Raw genomic sequence first — 14644 nt, forward strand, 5'->3', positions numbered from 1 at the left:
TACAAATGAAAAATCCAAAATTTGCTACTGAAATTTTAACCTAATATGAGTTTATATAGAGTTGATTTTGCGTTGTTTGAAAATTGAACGAAACAATACAGAAGAGACTCTGTTCCAATTGAATATGATTTAAATTTCTTTGAACTAAAGAAGTACCTTGGGCCTTAGGAGGCTATTATTTCATTGGGTTATTGTACTATTGTCTTTGATATAACATATTCTTTGCAAAATTAATCAAACGATGTTGCACATTCGCTATGTCGTCTTTATTCTATACAAGCCCAAATAACAATTAATGATCACAATATATGCTAAAAAATATTTTAATGACGTCACATTTGACTGCACTGACTGTGTAAATAAAATAATGGAACATTATAGTTGAAGGCATGTTTACAAAAACAACAGAACTAACATTTTTGGGGGATTTGAGTTATTGGTCTAGCGTTCGTCTAAGCAGGATCTACAAGTAGAACAAAAGATAGTGCCCAAAAACGACCCCATTGTCCAAAATCAGTCCCAAAAAATATACTCATTTTACAAAAACTACATACTTATCTACATTACTTTTTACAAAAAGAACACAACTGTATGGGTTCACGTAAAAAAACTTAATTTTAAATATAATTGAATTTAAAACGTGCTTATAAGTCTCCACTTCCCCTAAATCCTCACAAAGTACGCGACTTGAAGAAATTGATGCAGTTTTTGGTCAAATCATCGAGCCATCAATTCTACCAATCCATTTTGTATCCAGCGTGTCAAGAATCGTCGTCTCTGGAGGTAGATAGCGATGACAACAGCAGCGGATGTGAGGATTAAAATAAATCCACATAGTTAAGTAAAATAAGCCTCTCAAATAGAATGAGAAGATAATTTCTATAGAAAGTAATTTTATTTTCTTACAAAAAGAACGTAACTAACAAAATTAAACAAAAACAGCATAAGTGACAAACCTATTTTTCAATTATTATTTTTCCAAAAATACTGGTTATTGATATGTGTAATCTTATATTTCTGAACTATTGGCCACGTACTAAAATCACCTATACAATATTTATCTCTACTAACTAATATATCAGACCAACATTTAGTTTTTTTCGTTTCCTGTAAAATCATGTCATGTTGATTTTGTAAACACGCCTTTAGTTACAAACTTCTGATAGTTCTGATATTATCCAAATCAAGAACAATAGCAGTCACAGCCCTAGGAACAGAGTCGCATATCTTTTGATTCGTTCGATTTTAAAATCGAATAAATTCAACCAAATTTTTTACACTGGTACGTACACAATTTTAATAAAATATCAATAACTACATTATAGCCGTTCGACGCAGTGAAGTAAAAGCGAGTAATATAAAATATCTCCCTAGTCGACCTTTCTCACCTAACTGGCACTTTGAGCATAGCCACTATATCCAGTAAACTTAACTTCTGAGGACCACCCCACACTAGCGTCTTTTTAGCGTCGGTGTATAGTCAGCGCTATAGGAAATGACGTCGCTGAGGAGTTGCACTAACGCTGCGTCGAGCAGCAGCCATAGAGTTGACTAGACGCTGACGCTCGGGAGACGCTGGCTTGGAGTGGTCCTAAAGCCCACGGTCTTCCCCATAGCAGTGGGGCGACACTCCTTACGGTCATTCTCGGCTCCGTTCGGCTCAGCTTTGCTCCGAGCAATTATTAGGGTTGGCAGAACTTGACGTCCTTTTGCGTGCACGACCACAGACTTGCGTGACTTGAATTTTGACAACCCTAAAAAGCCAAAAGGGACTACCCCTTTAGAAAGAGACAGCATGATTCGTCCTTGAATCACTGTCAAACCTCAGTTTTGTAGGAAATGTCATTTCTGTACGGTAGTACTATTATTTATTCCGTGCCCATAAGTACTAATTACTTCAATGTAATTTAAACCGTTTTCAACGAGAACAGAGTCGGGTTTCTTTTATTTCGTTCGATAATTATCAAAGAATATAAATTTAACCATATTTCCTACATATTGATTTCAAATTCTACTGCTAATTATCCTTGGTATGATGAGCTTTAGGAAGACATACAATTTATAGTGTATTTTTTATAAAAAGTAAGGCTAGAATTTAATCATGTTTTAATAATACCTATTGTTCTTGATTTGGACATACAAGAGTTACCACGGACAAATACTGAGTAAAACAAATTGCTCTGCATTTAAATATATTCTGAAATCTTATATGATTAGTATACTCTTCTAACGCAATAAACGGCCGAACAAGCTAAGACTAGACCCAATATGACAGTGCTGCTGCATGATCTACTGTGTACGACTTAAACCTAGCAGTATTAACTTGTCGGGTTCAACTTCGGTTACCATTCTAATATTTACCATAAATTAACCCGAGCAAGCAACAACATTTCTGTTATTAAGCAGCACTATCGTATTTCACAAAAAAAAAAAACTGAACGTACAGTCAGCAACACTATTCGGTTAGCACCTTTGTATACAAAGTTCTATACATTTCTCTGCAGCTGAGTGTACATGTACAAAGTACCAAAAGGCAGTGATAGGCAATTTACAGGTTGGTCACACTAATTATTTTTAACCCTAATTCAAAATTTTCATCTTTTTTAAAACTTATGGAAAGTCACAATTTGTAACTTTCTAAATGAAAGTAGTTATGCCCATAAAATTTAATCTGATGTGACGGATAAATGGTTATTATGAGGTTAAAGGTACCTTAAACAAATTAATACAAAAATAAATGATCAACATCAATTACATATTCATATCAAATGATATTTAATTATTTATTTGTTCACGATAAGAATTAACATGATTTCAATCAATGACTAGCTATTAAGGCGATTCCATTTCTTCTTTCATAAACGTATTTACTCCATAAATTAGTATTAAAAACAAAAATATCGAGATTGCTAAATTCATACTAAACGGTCATATAATTTAAGAAAATAATGATTATTAAGTACATAACAATCCTACGGCTAGCATATTGCTTATTGTATATAAATAAAAATAATACTACGAAATCAGTACCGAGCAGCCCAAAAATACTCCCGCCTTATCTTTTTATTAAATTAACAACACGTTATTTTTCTTTCTGTCTATGAACTATAATTCCACTTCTAAACTAATTACAAAATATACAATTATGTCGAAGATATTTGTGATGCGGATCATAATACACGTGCGAGGCCCTCTCAATAAACACAAGCGTGTCCTTCATAACACTAACTCCAATGTTTTTGACTATCATATCAATACATACGTGTTCGAACGATAACAATATGGAATGTAATTCAATATATTTTGCTGAGGCAGCATATTACATGTAGGAAATATGCAAACCATCATGAATTATCAAATTATTCAAGCGACATATTCTTATTGCTTGACCAGTTTAAGGGAGTTTTCAGAAAATAGTGTACCTACCCAATTAGCTTGAGTAGTTAAGTCAATCGCTGACAGTTTTGTGACGAAAATTAGGCATGAAATCTTTATCTGAATCAACTTTTTGCCTTCTTTATATTGTAATATCGTTTATATCGCTACACACACGTATACACGTACGCTATTTTCTGAAACCTCTCTTAATTGTCTTAGTTGGTCCAAATATGGTTCATTCGCTTTAATTCGCTTGTCTGAACAAAACTTGTGTACATTTCACATCTAGACTTGCATTCTTAATCAGCAAGAAGTGCCAAAGCATTCAAATCCGCATCATTTCCCAGCTAGATTTAAACAGTTTCGTGGCGCCGTCAACGTTAGAGGAAGCTAGTTCTAATTTATTTACAAGGTTTGAAGGGTAAGGCTTTTAAATATTTTCGAATAAACAAACCCTTCGGTATAATATGATTTCCTTTGACGGCAAGTTTTACCGTTGTAAGAAGTTTTTTATATTCCGCCCCTTTACTACCAGGTGCGCGGACAGGCGTAGCAGCACGGCCAGCGCGCGTGTGAGCTGCGGGCCCGGCGCACTGCTCAGGTGTTGAGCGAGGGGAACCAGGCGGCGAGGCCGGAGCGCTGCGCGGAGGGCAGCGCGGCGCGCAGCAGCGCCTCCTCGTGCGCGGACAGGCGTAGCAGCACGGCCAGCGCGCGTGTGAGCTGCGGGCCCGGCGCACTGCTCAGGTGTTGAGCGAGGGGAACCAGGCGGCGAGGCCGGAGCGCTGCGCGGAGGGCAGCGCGGCGCGCAGCAGCGCCTCCTCGTGCGCGGACAGGCGTAGCAGCACGGCCAGCGCGCGTGTGAGCTGCGGGCCCGGCGCACTGCTCAGGTGTTGAGCGAGGGGAACCAGGCGGCGAGGCCGGAGCGCTGCGCGGAGGGCAGCGCGGCGCGCAGCAGCGCCTCCTCGTGCGCGGACAGGCGCAGCAGCACGGCCAGCGCGCGTGTGAGCTGCGGGCCCGGCGCACTGCTCAGGTGTTGAGCGAGGGGAACCAGGCGGCGAGGCCGGAGCGCTGCGCGGAGGGCAGCGCGGCGCGCAGCAGCGCCTCCTCGTGCGCGGACAGGCGCAGCAGCACGGCCAGCGCGCGTGTGAGCTGCGGGCCCGGCGCACTGCTCAGGTGTTGAGCGAGGGGAACCAGGCGGCGAGGCCGGAGCGCTGCGCGGAGGGCAGCGCGGCGCGCAGCAGCGCCTCCTCGTGCGCGGACAGGCGCAGCAGCACGGCCAGCGCGCGTGTGAGCTGCCGCGCCTCCAGCTCGCGTGCCGTCAAGAACCGCAGCACCACGTGCTTCAGGTATCTGAATATATTACATGCTAAATACAAGTAGCGACAGGACTCGGGTGCGTGACGTTATAATTTCAATACCGGACGGACGGACAATGTCACGGACTTTAAGGGCCAGTTGCACCAAACCACCTGCTAACGTAAGCACAGTTCGCTAAATTTTAACGCTTACGTGGGGGTCTTAACGATTGCTAAATAAAATGCGTTGCACCAACTATAAAATAACAGAATGTCGGCGCTAATCGTGTGGCCATACTATGAACGCGTTCCTACCAAAAAATTTATGGTAGAATTATTTTTTCATATAGCAACCCAGTCATAAATGTCAAAGTTGTCAAATTTTTCAACAACGAGAAAACTTGTAGACGCGAACTAGTTTCTTTTCAGGTTTTAAATCTAAATATTACACAATTTATGCCATGCCAATCTTGAATATATTTATGATTATATTAATGGCACATTAAATTAAAGTGAAACTGCTGACTACGATTGTGCAGTGTCCAAGTGCTTTCCAAGCTGCAATACCGAATTAAACAAGGAGCTGCATTGGCCGGTAAGTTATCTTATTCGTTTAATACGTATCCCTAACTACTTTCAGAGCCCTAAGCACAAGGAATTACCTACGCTACCTACAAATACCGACAGTTGGGGCAACATTTCCAATTACATATATTGTTGACACAATAATACATAACTGTTAGTTCTGTTAGTAGCAGATATTCAAGTTACTTTTGTACTTTAATTTAAACCTGCTTGATCTAAGCATTTTCTTTTTGCCAATGGTTGAAACGGATCACAATATATTTTTATGCACAATAATTTCATGTTACTTTCTTTTCAGGTTTGATATACACCATTTGATATGGAATACAAGATGAAAGTTACACACAAGTGAATCGATTCAAGAAATCAAAGAATCATACACTAGATTAACTGGAAAAACTTGTTGCGAAAAATAAAGTATTATAAATGATATCTGAATTTAATTTTTGATAATAAAATACATTTTTAGTTACCCTATCTTACTTTATTTTCTATCTTACACTAAATCCTTTTTAGGTAGTGACTAATGGAGGTAAAAGGTTATCGGGAGAGAAATCAACAACTCATTGACATATATTATTTCACAATTATATTTAAGTGCCTACTTATTATATTTTCTGTCATACTGGTGACTTCACTTGTTTATTCCAACTATTATTTATTTTTTTCTTTGTTGGGGTGATCATGATATAAATCATTTATGAAACATGCATGGGCTGTTGAAAAACTGGTATGGGGAAAACAAATAAAATCAATCTGAGGGCCTTTTATTATGACTGATTTTAGAGCTATTTAGGTATATTAGGTTTTAAATGATGATGAATAGGGATTGGTGGGTTAATATGTAGGTAGGGTATTGTCAGTAGTCAGTCATGTGTATAATAAATGTGTAGTCAGGTTTAAAAATAATGGGTTTACACATTCTCTAAAGTATGTTGTAATGCTCTTTTGCAAATTAAGACCTATGGATTATATTTTTACTAATTAACTGTTATGTTATTTCCAATACATGGCTAGGGTTACATACAATTGTTACATTGTAATTTATTTATATGCGACTTCACTGTATGACTGGTTGAATACAAGTAAAATTCAGGTGACAGAAGGGAGGCCATATTATATTTTATCTAACCCAGGTATTGGCTGTTATATTTATAAATGTTATCCAGTATGAAAGGAAACAATTAAGATGGTCAGCTTTTTATCATTTGTCACCATGCCTAACAAGTATGTATGTGCAAAAGTGACAGGCATAGTGACAAGTGGATAAAAATGGAACCATGCTGCCACTGCAGGTTATACCTATTAAACTACTCAGTTGTTCAGAAGAATTACTTTATTAGGCTCGGAGGCCACTATTGTCTAGACACAGTAAGAGATCCTTTGGCGTAGTATCAAGGTAAGTATGTCAGGGCATGCCGAAGCATCCCTCACACAAACAAATGCTAAGAACATCTGGCATTTCTAAGACACTGTGGTAAACCTGAAAATTCCAGAGGGATACCTTGACATTCACAAGCAGAGCTCAATGTGTAGGGATGCCTCGGCAATATGCTGAAGGACGCCCTGCCATGCCATGTCGCTAATGGGTGCGGGACCCTATAATAGGTATAATGTAATAATTGAAGATAAGAGAAACCCAGGTAGCCCACACTCAAAATAAATGTAGATTTTTGGAGCTGTTAATTGTTAAATCTAATTGTAACTTTGTATTCTAATAAATATTAATTTAAATATAAATATCACCATAAATAAAACTGTTTTAGTTAATTACTTGCAAAGTTGTTGTTTCTAGGGTTAATGAATAAGATATGTTGTAAAAGCAAATAAAACACAAGCAAGTATGTATGAATTGAAGTATTATAATCAGTTTTACATTAGGTACACATTTTGCCCACTTATATATAACCTATTATGCCGACTGGTCTGGAATTGTCCAATACATTTTCTTCGCACTAAAATACTTGATTTCATATGTAGCATCTTGTTTTATGTGATTTTATAGTTATAAATATAGTTCACTTCTCTTCTGGGTTACGATTTTCAGAGGCCGACTTTGTATATGTTTATAGTTGTCATCTCGCTGTTTTCGAATATCATAGTTAGTCCACTAATATTTCCAAGGGATATAACATTCTTATCTTGATTCCAATAAACATAGAGCGTTTTAAATTGATTTTAATGACCAGTCTGTCGATAAATAGTTTTCATTACATGCCGTCGAGTTTCACTTTATGGGACGTATTTGTTAACCTGTGATAGCATCAATCTGGTCTTATCCTCAACTTAAACTCATTCTGCACTCGATTTCAATTTAAAACACACCTTTTCTTTGAATATCCGGAACAAATTAATGTATTTTATGAAACACAAGTAGTCTCGCAACTAAAATGACATTTAAAACCATTATGTCAACTATCACACGTTTTTGCGTTTAGATATTTCCACCTTTTTATTGTTATAAATATATTTTTAATAATTTACATTACTTTTTACTCAAATTATTTAATAATCAAACATAAATTCGTGAAATACGGACGATTTCCAAAAAGCGCCGCCATATTTATCGAACGACTTTGCTGTTAACCAGTGCTCTGCCACCGGTTAAGGGCAGCGTAACTTTTTAACGGACACATAGCGTGGTGCAACCCAAATATGCAGTTAGCATTCGCTAGCGCCATATTTACACATGATCAGTACATCAAATGGGCATGGTGCAACTGGCCCTAATTGTTGAGCCATTTACGGTTCACTTTACATTGGAGATGTCATAGCAATAGTATTGACAATCAAATTAGTTTGATAGCCTGTCCATTTTTTCAAGGAACAATTGAGGATTTCATGATAATTTTAAAATAAAAAATAGAATGCATGTAAACGTGCTAATAATTTTTTTGCCATTGCAATAGTTATGATATAAATGGCATTTGCAGTGTGCAGAATTTATTGAAATTTAGTCTTGCTCAGAAATATTTGGACACCTTGGCTGCTTCGAAATATCTGATGGCGATTAAACGATATAAAAAGTACGATTTAAACATAATTTTTATTGCTATTTAATAAGAAAAATACATGAAGATGCTCCCGCTAGAGAAAGTGATTGTCTAGCTGTTTTGTTGCAAAGGAAGCATAATTTACATAGTTTGTTGTTTTAATAAAAATATTTATAAATCATACTGAATCTAAACCTTATAAAAACAATATTTTATCGTTATCTTTATCAATAAAACAGACGTTTATATTATTATTAGTTCTTAGGGTGTGTGTTACCATAGATTATAGTAGTACTTGGAGGTAGAATAGGATAAGTAGGTTTTTTCGTTTTGTATGTAAGTACTCTGCATGTGCTGCCATCTAGTTTCTGAGCCCAGAAAGGAACTAAGTAAAAACAGAAAGACTAAAAAGTAAAATTAATGAATACAATTACCTACGTCGATTATCTTAGGCTGGGTTATTGTCTTACACGGCACGTTTATTTACATAGAGTCTGGCTAATGACAGTTGAACCTGTAAGAATGCGGCAATTTAAAAAAAAGGCGTCCGTTTTATTGATAAAAAAAACTTGGAGGATTTAACAACTGGATTGGCCTTTAAAAGCTTACCTCTCTGTCGAAAACCTCGGCCAATGGTCATATGTATTGTATGGACTGAAGTTTATCTGACTTGGCTATTTGTACGTTACGTACAAATAGTCATACATTTGACGTGCCCCTCCCCCGCAAAAATCGGCAGACTGTTTTGTACAGAAAATTACAGACAAGGCGTCTCCAGTTGTTAAATCATCCAAGTAAAAAAACGATAAAATATTGTTTTTATATGCTTTAGATTCAGAACGCTTTATAAACATATAAGATGATTTCACTTTTGTTGGTATGAATTGGAACAAAGAATAACTTCATGTGTTGCTCTGTAAACAAAGATTTATTTTTAATACTACAAGGTTTTATTTGAATCTACATTGTACTCGTATGTAATTATTATTAACAATACCGACCTGTAAACAAAGAAACGACATTTAAAATTTATTCTTGCTTTAGGCACTCTTTTATCAATAAACATTATAACGGCAATTATTCAAAGCGGCATTGCAATCTACATAACCTAGCTTCCCAATTTTGACGTATGATATGAAACTGACAAGTCAAAGCAAAGTATGGCCACATTTAAAAAGTAAACGATATCGTTTACTTTTTTACAAACATTTTTATTAAAACAACAAACTCTGTAAATTATGCTTCCTGCGCAACAAAACAGCGAGAAGAAGACTCGCTAGCGGGAGCATCTTCATGTCTTTTTCTTATTAAAATGTATTGTTAAATTGTACTTTTTATTTTGTATATATCATATATATTCTATTTATTTTAAAATTATCATGATAAAGCCACAATCATTCCTTGAAAAAAAAAATGGACAGACGACGTGCCGTATCATGACTTTTGTCGAATCATATTAATGTATATTTTATACCATCTACTGATTTCTAACTATGCTAAATATTTTGTACACTTCACGTACAGTATTATTAACTCATTAATACTTGTAAAAATATGATTTTATTAACAAACCGGCACGATGAGAACATTCCTTGGCGGTAACATATTTATTGACATTCATTTTTTTTTAATGAACAACATGGATCGCTTTATGCCCTAATTGTATACCTAATCTACTATTGATTACTTAACGTTAAATACGGCTGTACATCCTATAATTATTTACATTTTATTAAGATAGCCGTCGTACGCGTCACTTTGGCGAAAAATATCGATATTTTACTATTTTTAAAATATACCGAGGAGATACGAAAGCTTGGCAAAAATATTGACTTTTAAGTGCTCACAGGGCACAGGGCTGTTGTTTAGAATGCTTAGATACGAGTAGTATACCACCGTTAACTTGCATATGATTGTCTTAGGGAAATCACGATTGCCAATGTGAGTTCTGGGTGCGTAGCCAACGTGTCCATCGTTAACGCTCCGTAGCGAACGAAACCCAACTATCACTGTCGCACTAATATGGAAGAGTGATATTTATTTATTGATGAGATAACGATGAACAAAAACTTACAATAGCATAAATGTCCTTAAATAGGTTAATATATTTATATTATGTATATGTTATGTATATCTCACGGAGAACATCTACATAATCAGTTACTAAAGGTATTATTCAGATATGACTATTATACTTCAACAACAAAAAAATACGAAGAACTAAAAATTATGCATATTAAACAAATTTACGTTTTTAAAACCTGTATCTTGGTCTATAAATTTTTACATAAGAACTGCATACGAAATTTTCATTTACATATAAGCAGAATATAATTTTCGAAATAAACATAGCTTAAACAACAACAACAAATACCATAACAAATAATTCCATAGAACAAATTACGGAAAACGAAGTATTTTAAACGAAGGTGCAAAATTGTACAACAAATTGACGCCGGGTATTAAAAATAGTCCTTCGTTCAAAATATTCAAAAATAAACTGAAACGGTATGTTGTTGAAAATATTTCGCTTAAATAGTTAATAATATATCATAAACAATAAATAAATATGAATAGCATAAACAATTGCAAATATTTAAAAAAAGTGGCTGTGACATAATCGGACAGACAGACGGATATGACGAATCTATAAGGGTTCCGTTTTTTGCCATTTGGCTACGGAACCCTAAAAAAGGCCAATCAGCTTGGCAAATATTTTCAAATACAAAACCGCTATACCATGTTAACTAACAAAACATAGTCCTTCGTTCAAAATATTCAAAAATAAACTGAAACGGTATGTTGTTGAAAATATTTCGCTTAAATAGTTAAATGCATAAACAAATTGCAAATATGTAAAAAAAGGCAAATCAACTTGGCAAATATTTTCAAATACAAATCAGCTATACCATGTTAACTAACAAAAAAACTTATACTGCTCCTAAAATACTTTTACATTAAGAAGCACCTTACTAAGAAACCTTACTCCTATTCAAATTTACTCGTGTTTCCTTGAGATGCAAATACATACACACCACGATATTGTATAGCATTAAGTTAAATTTAAATTCTCATTTATATTCTTATGAGAATAAATGTCTTAAACCATAATATATACATAATACGCGGTGGATTCTTCAGTCGAATATTAAGGGGTCGCAAAAACATCGGTTGTATCATTTCTAGTTTATTGCAGTATACATTATAAAAAGGGTTCCATGCAACTGACGCGTACTCAACATTAGAACGAACTAAAGTTTATGTCAGGCTGAGATTTTGTTAGATAGAGAGATATGACTATGCAACGCTACGGAGCGTTAACGATTGGCACGTTGGCTAAGCACCCAGGATATGACATTAATTTCTGCTTGCAAGGGTTTATACTCTGTCTAAGTAAATTAGACTTACAAATGTGTCGAATTTTTTTAAAATAGGTATAACTACATAGGCTCAAAAACTTACCGTCTGCTAATGTCTTGTTCTTCCGCTGCGAGTAGATCAGGTTTACTACTTTGGAGTTCTCGCTGTAGCGTTTTCTTCATATCAGATATCCGATTGTCTAAAGTCTTAATTTTCTGTCAATAAAATAATATAACATTAAAACAACCTAAAAAGTAAGTCGTCTAAATTAAAATGAGATGAAAAGAAGATATCCTTTGAATCAATAAGTTGTAAAAGGTCTATTATCGAGGTAATTTGTGTTAATTAAAATTCGACGATATGGGAAGTACGTCGTTAATAGGATCATTATTTTTTAATACGGCTTCGAGGCTTTTTCCACGCCTTAATATCATTGATCTAATCACGATTTGTTTTAATGGAATAAAGTAGTAAAATGCTATCATACCTTATTTTTATCACAGATTTCAGTTTCTAAGTCTTGTATAGTCTTTTTGAGTGAGTTTTCACTTTCCGCCATTTCGTCGATCTTTCTGTTTAGCTGCTCGATCTCTGCCTTCCGCGATTCGTCTTTTTCCTTTATTAACATACATGCTGCTTGATTCTGCAAACAATAACTAAAATTACATATTTTTTACTAGGTACTTACTCAAAAACTTGCACTATGACAGTTCGGTGATCTATTCTAACGAACGGGTTACCTCTTTGACACTCATAAAATATCTACTGTCTGCGAATTGACGAATTAAAGGCAGAAAACCCTTATATGGGAATATTGCGTTTACCTTAACCTGAGGAATAAGAGTTACAAGAGGGCTGATTGCGGGCTGGCTAGTTTTGCGTTTTTTAGGGTTCCGTACCCAAAGGGTAAAACGGGACCATATTACTAAGACTCCGCTGTCCGTCCGTCTGTCACCTGGCTGTATCTCATGAACCGTGATAGTTAAGTAGATAGTTGAAATTTTCACTGGTGATGTATTTCTATTGCCGCTATAACAACAAATACTAAAAACAATAAAATAAACGTGATTTTTTGTCGTTTTTATGATAATGGTACGGAAACCTTCGTGCGCGAGTCTGACTCGCACTTGGCCGGTTTTTTAAATCTAAAGTGTGTCTGTCGAGATGGTTCCTAGATAGGTTTTAAATGACCGTTCTGATTTTTTTGGATTTTAACGTTAAAACTTATCAATCATCTACGTCCCTTACCTCTTGATGCTGAGCTATGAGCGCCTCCAGTTCAGCTATCTTGGCCCTGAGCTCAGTTATTTCCGCCTCCTGGTACCGCACGTCGCACTGGCTCATCTCGATCGTTTGCGACATGTGCGCGTTGCGTAGAAGAGCCTCATCTTTTTCGCGTTTTTCTCTGAAAATTATAATAATAGATTATATATTAGTTAGAACAACACATAAGTATTGGAAGTACAGACGCCTGAAACTATATTCAAACTGGCTGTCATAAAAAAAACAACTACGTAGATTACTAGGTAAATTTCTCTTCGATGCGTTGAAGTTTTGATATAACAACTGAAAATAAAATCAAAAGTACAATGTTCTGGGACTATCTTGAAATGGGTTTTCTGCAACGATTAAATTATTTAAGTCTGAATGCACTATGTACATCTGAACAAACAGTTACATATTTGCGTTTACGTTAATAAGAAAAACAAACGAATAAATCTCCTGAATCCGACATTCCAAACATTAATTATGTCGCTTGTACAAGTACTTACTTGTCATACTTCCTCTGCATGTCTACATAATCGTGTTGCATATCCGTCACCATCGAATTCAGATGGTTGACTTCGACTTTCGTCTCGTCATAAAGACGGTTAGACTTGTCAATCTTCTCCCGAAGGATCTTCACGAGCGTCCGTTCGTTTTCTAGCGCTTCCGACAGTTCTCGGTTTTGCTCAGTCAGTTCTTCAATACGACTCTCGAGGTCCATTGTTTTTTCCTGAAATTAGCGGTTTTATGGTTAATGATATTGCCCACTTTCCACACGAGGACTGGAATGGCCTATATACCTACTGCTATTTATTAAAACGAGTTTTATAGGTTTTGCTGTAATATATTATAAATATCGCTAATAATACAGAACAAATTGTATACAGGTCTTAAGCCCGTGCTAGAATTTTAAATCAAGCGTCAGTGGCGTGGCGAACACAAAACAAGATTTACAGCAAAAACTACCTTAAACTCAGTAATTAAAGCTGCTGTTCGTTGGCTATTTAAGAATAGAATTTAAGCTCCGTAACAAATTTTCCATAGCCTCGCCACATATACGTAAGCATATTTCTGATACCGAATCACCAATGTATAAAATATGTCTTAAAAACTAAACAAACGCATTCTTATAAATAACCCAATATGCCCAAAACCAAGAAGCCATTTTTTGTGGAATATAACGGTACCCAATTTCATATAGACAAGTTATGTTTACCTCAATATCTCGTTTATTATGCAACAATAAGTAATTGATGTAAATGTGTAGAATAGGTAATTAGATGGAAAGCAACCAACAATATATAAAAAAGAATCGTTTTCAAATCATTACACAAATATTTTAAAGCACTTCGAAAACCATTAAACATCACAAAACAACACACACGTTTATGCGGTAGCGCAATCACTCGGAGAGTGGCGACAACATTCACCGGGCCGGTCGCGCGGTTCGGAGGCTCACGTAATACCTATGCAACACAATACATACCATACCACACGGCTACCGAATCTACCACAATGCATTTCTTCTTATACAATACAGTATACAGTAGTATAGTAGAGCACAATAGTTTTCATTATAGTACTGCTATAAAGTTATAGCTCGTACGTTTTGATAACATTGATAGTATGTTCTGGCTAATCTCTAATCTAAACCGCCTGATGATAGCACTGTATTCTTAATTTTACCGCCAAAACAATCTTCGTAACAACTGTGATAATTAGAATTACTTCATTTAATGTATGCAAAATATAAGTGTTTTATTTAAT

General features: G+C 35.8%; 1 protein-coding gene across 1 annotated transcript in view; it reads right to left on the reverse strand.

Annotated features, from left to right (window-relative positions):
- Positions 1–244: 244 nt before the first annotated feature.
- LOC133517697 (golgin subfamily A member 1) overlaps positions 245–14644 on the reverse strand; it is a 36860-nt gene continuing 22460 nt past the window's right edge. Inside the window, exons 10-14 of the mRNA XM_061851066.1 lie at positions 13384–13607; positions 12860–13016; positions 12099–12254; positions 11714–11826; positions 245–4728 (exon numbers count right to left, since the gene is read on the reverse strand). Coding sequence (XP_061707050.1) covers positions 4548–4728; positions 11714–11826; positions 12099–12254; positions 12860–13016; positions 13384–13607 — 831 coding nt within the window. The 3' untranslated portion in view covers positions 245–4547. The remainder of the gene's footprint in view (positions 4729–11713; positions 11827–12098; positions 12255–12859; positions 13017–13383; positions 13608–14644) is intronic.

This window comes from Cydia pomonella, chromosome 5 (genome assembly GCF_033807575.1).
Source record: "Cydia pomonella isolate Wapato2018A chromosome 5, ilCydPomo1, whole genome shotgun sequence".
Lineage (NCBI taxonomy): Eukaryota > Metazoa > Arthropoda > Insecta > Lepidoptera > Tortricidae > Cydia > Cydia pomonella.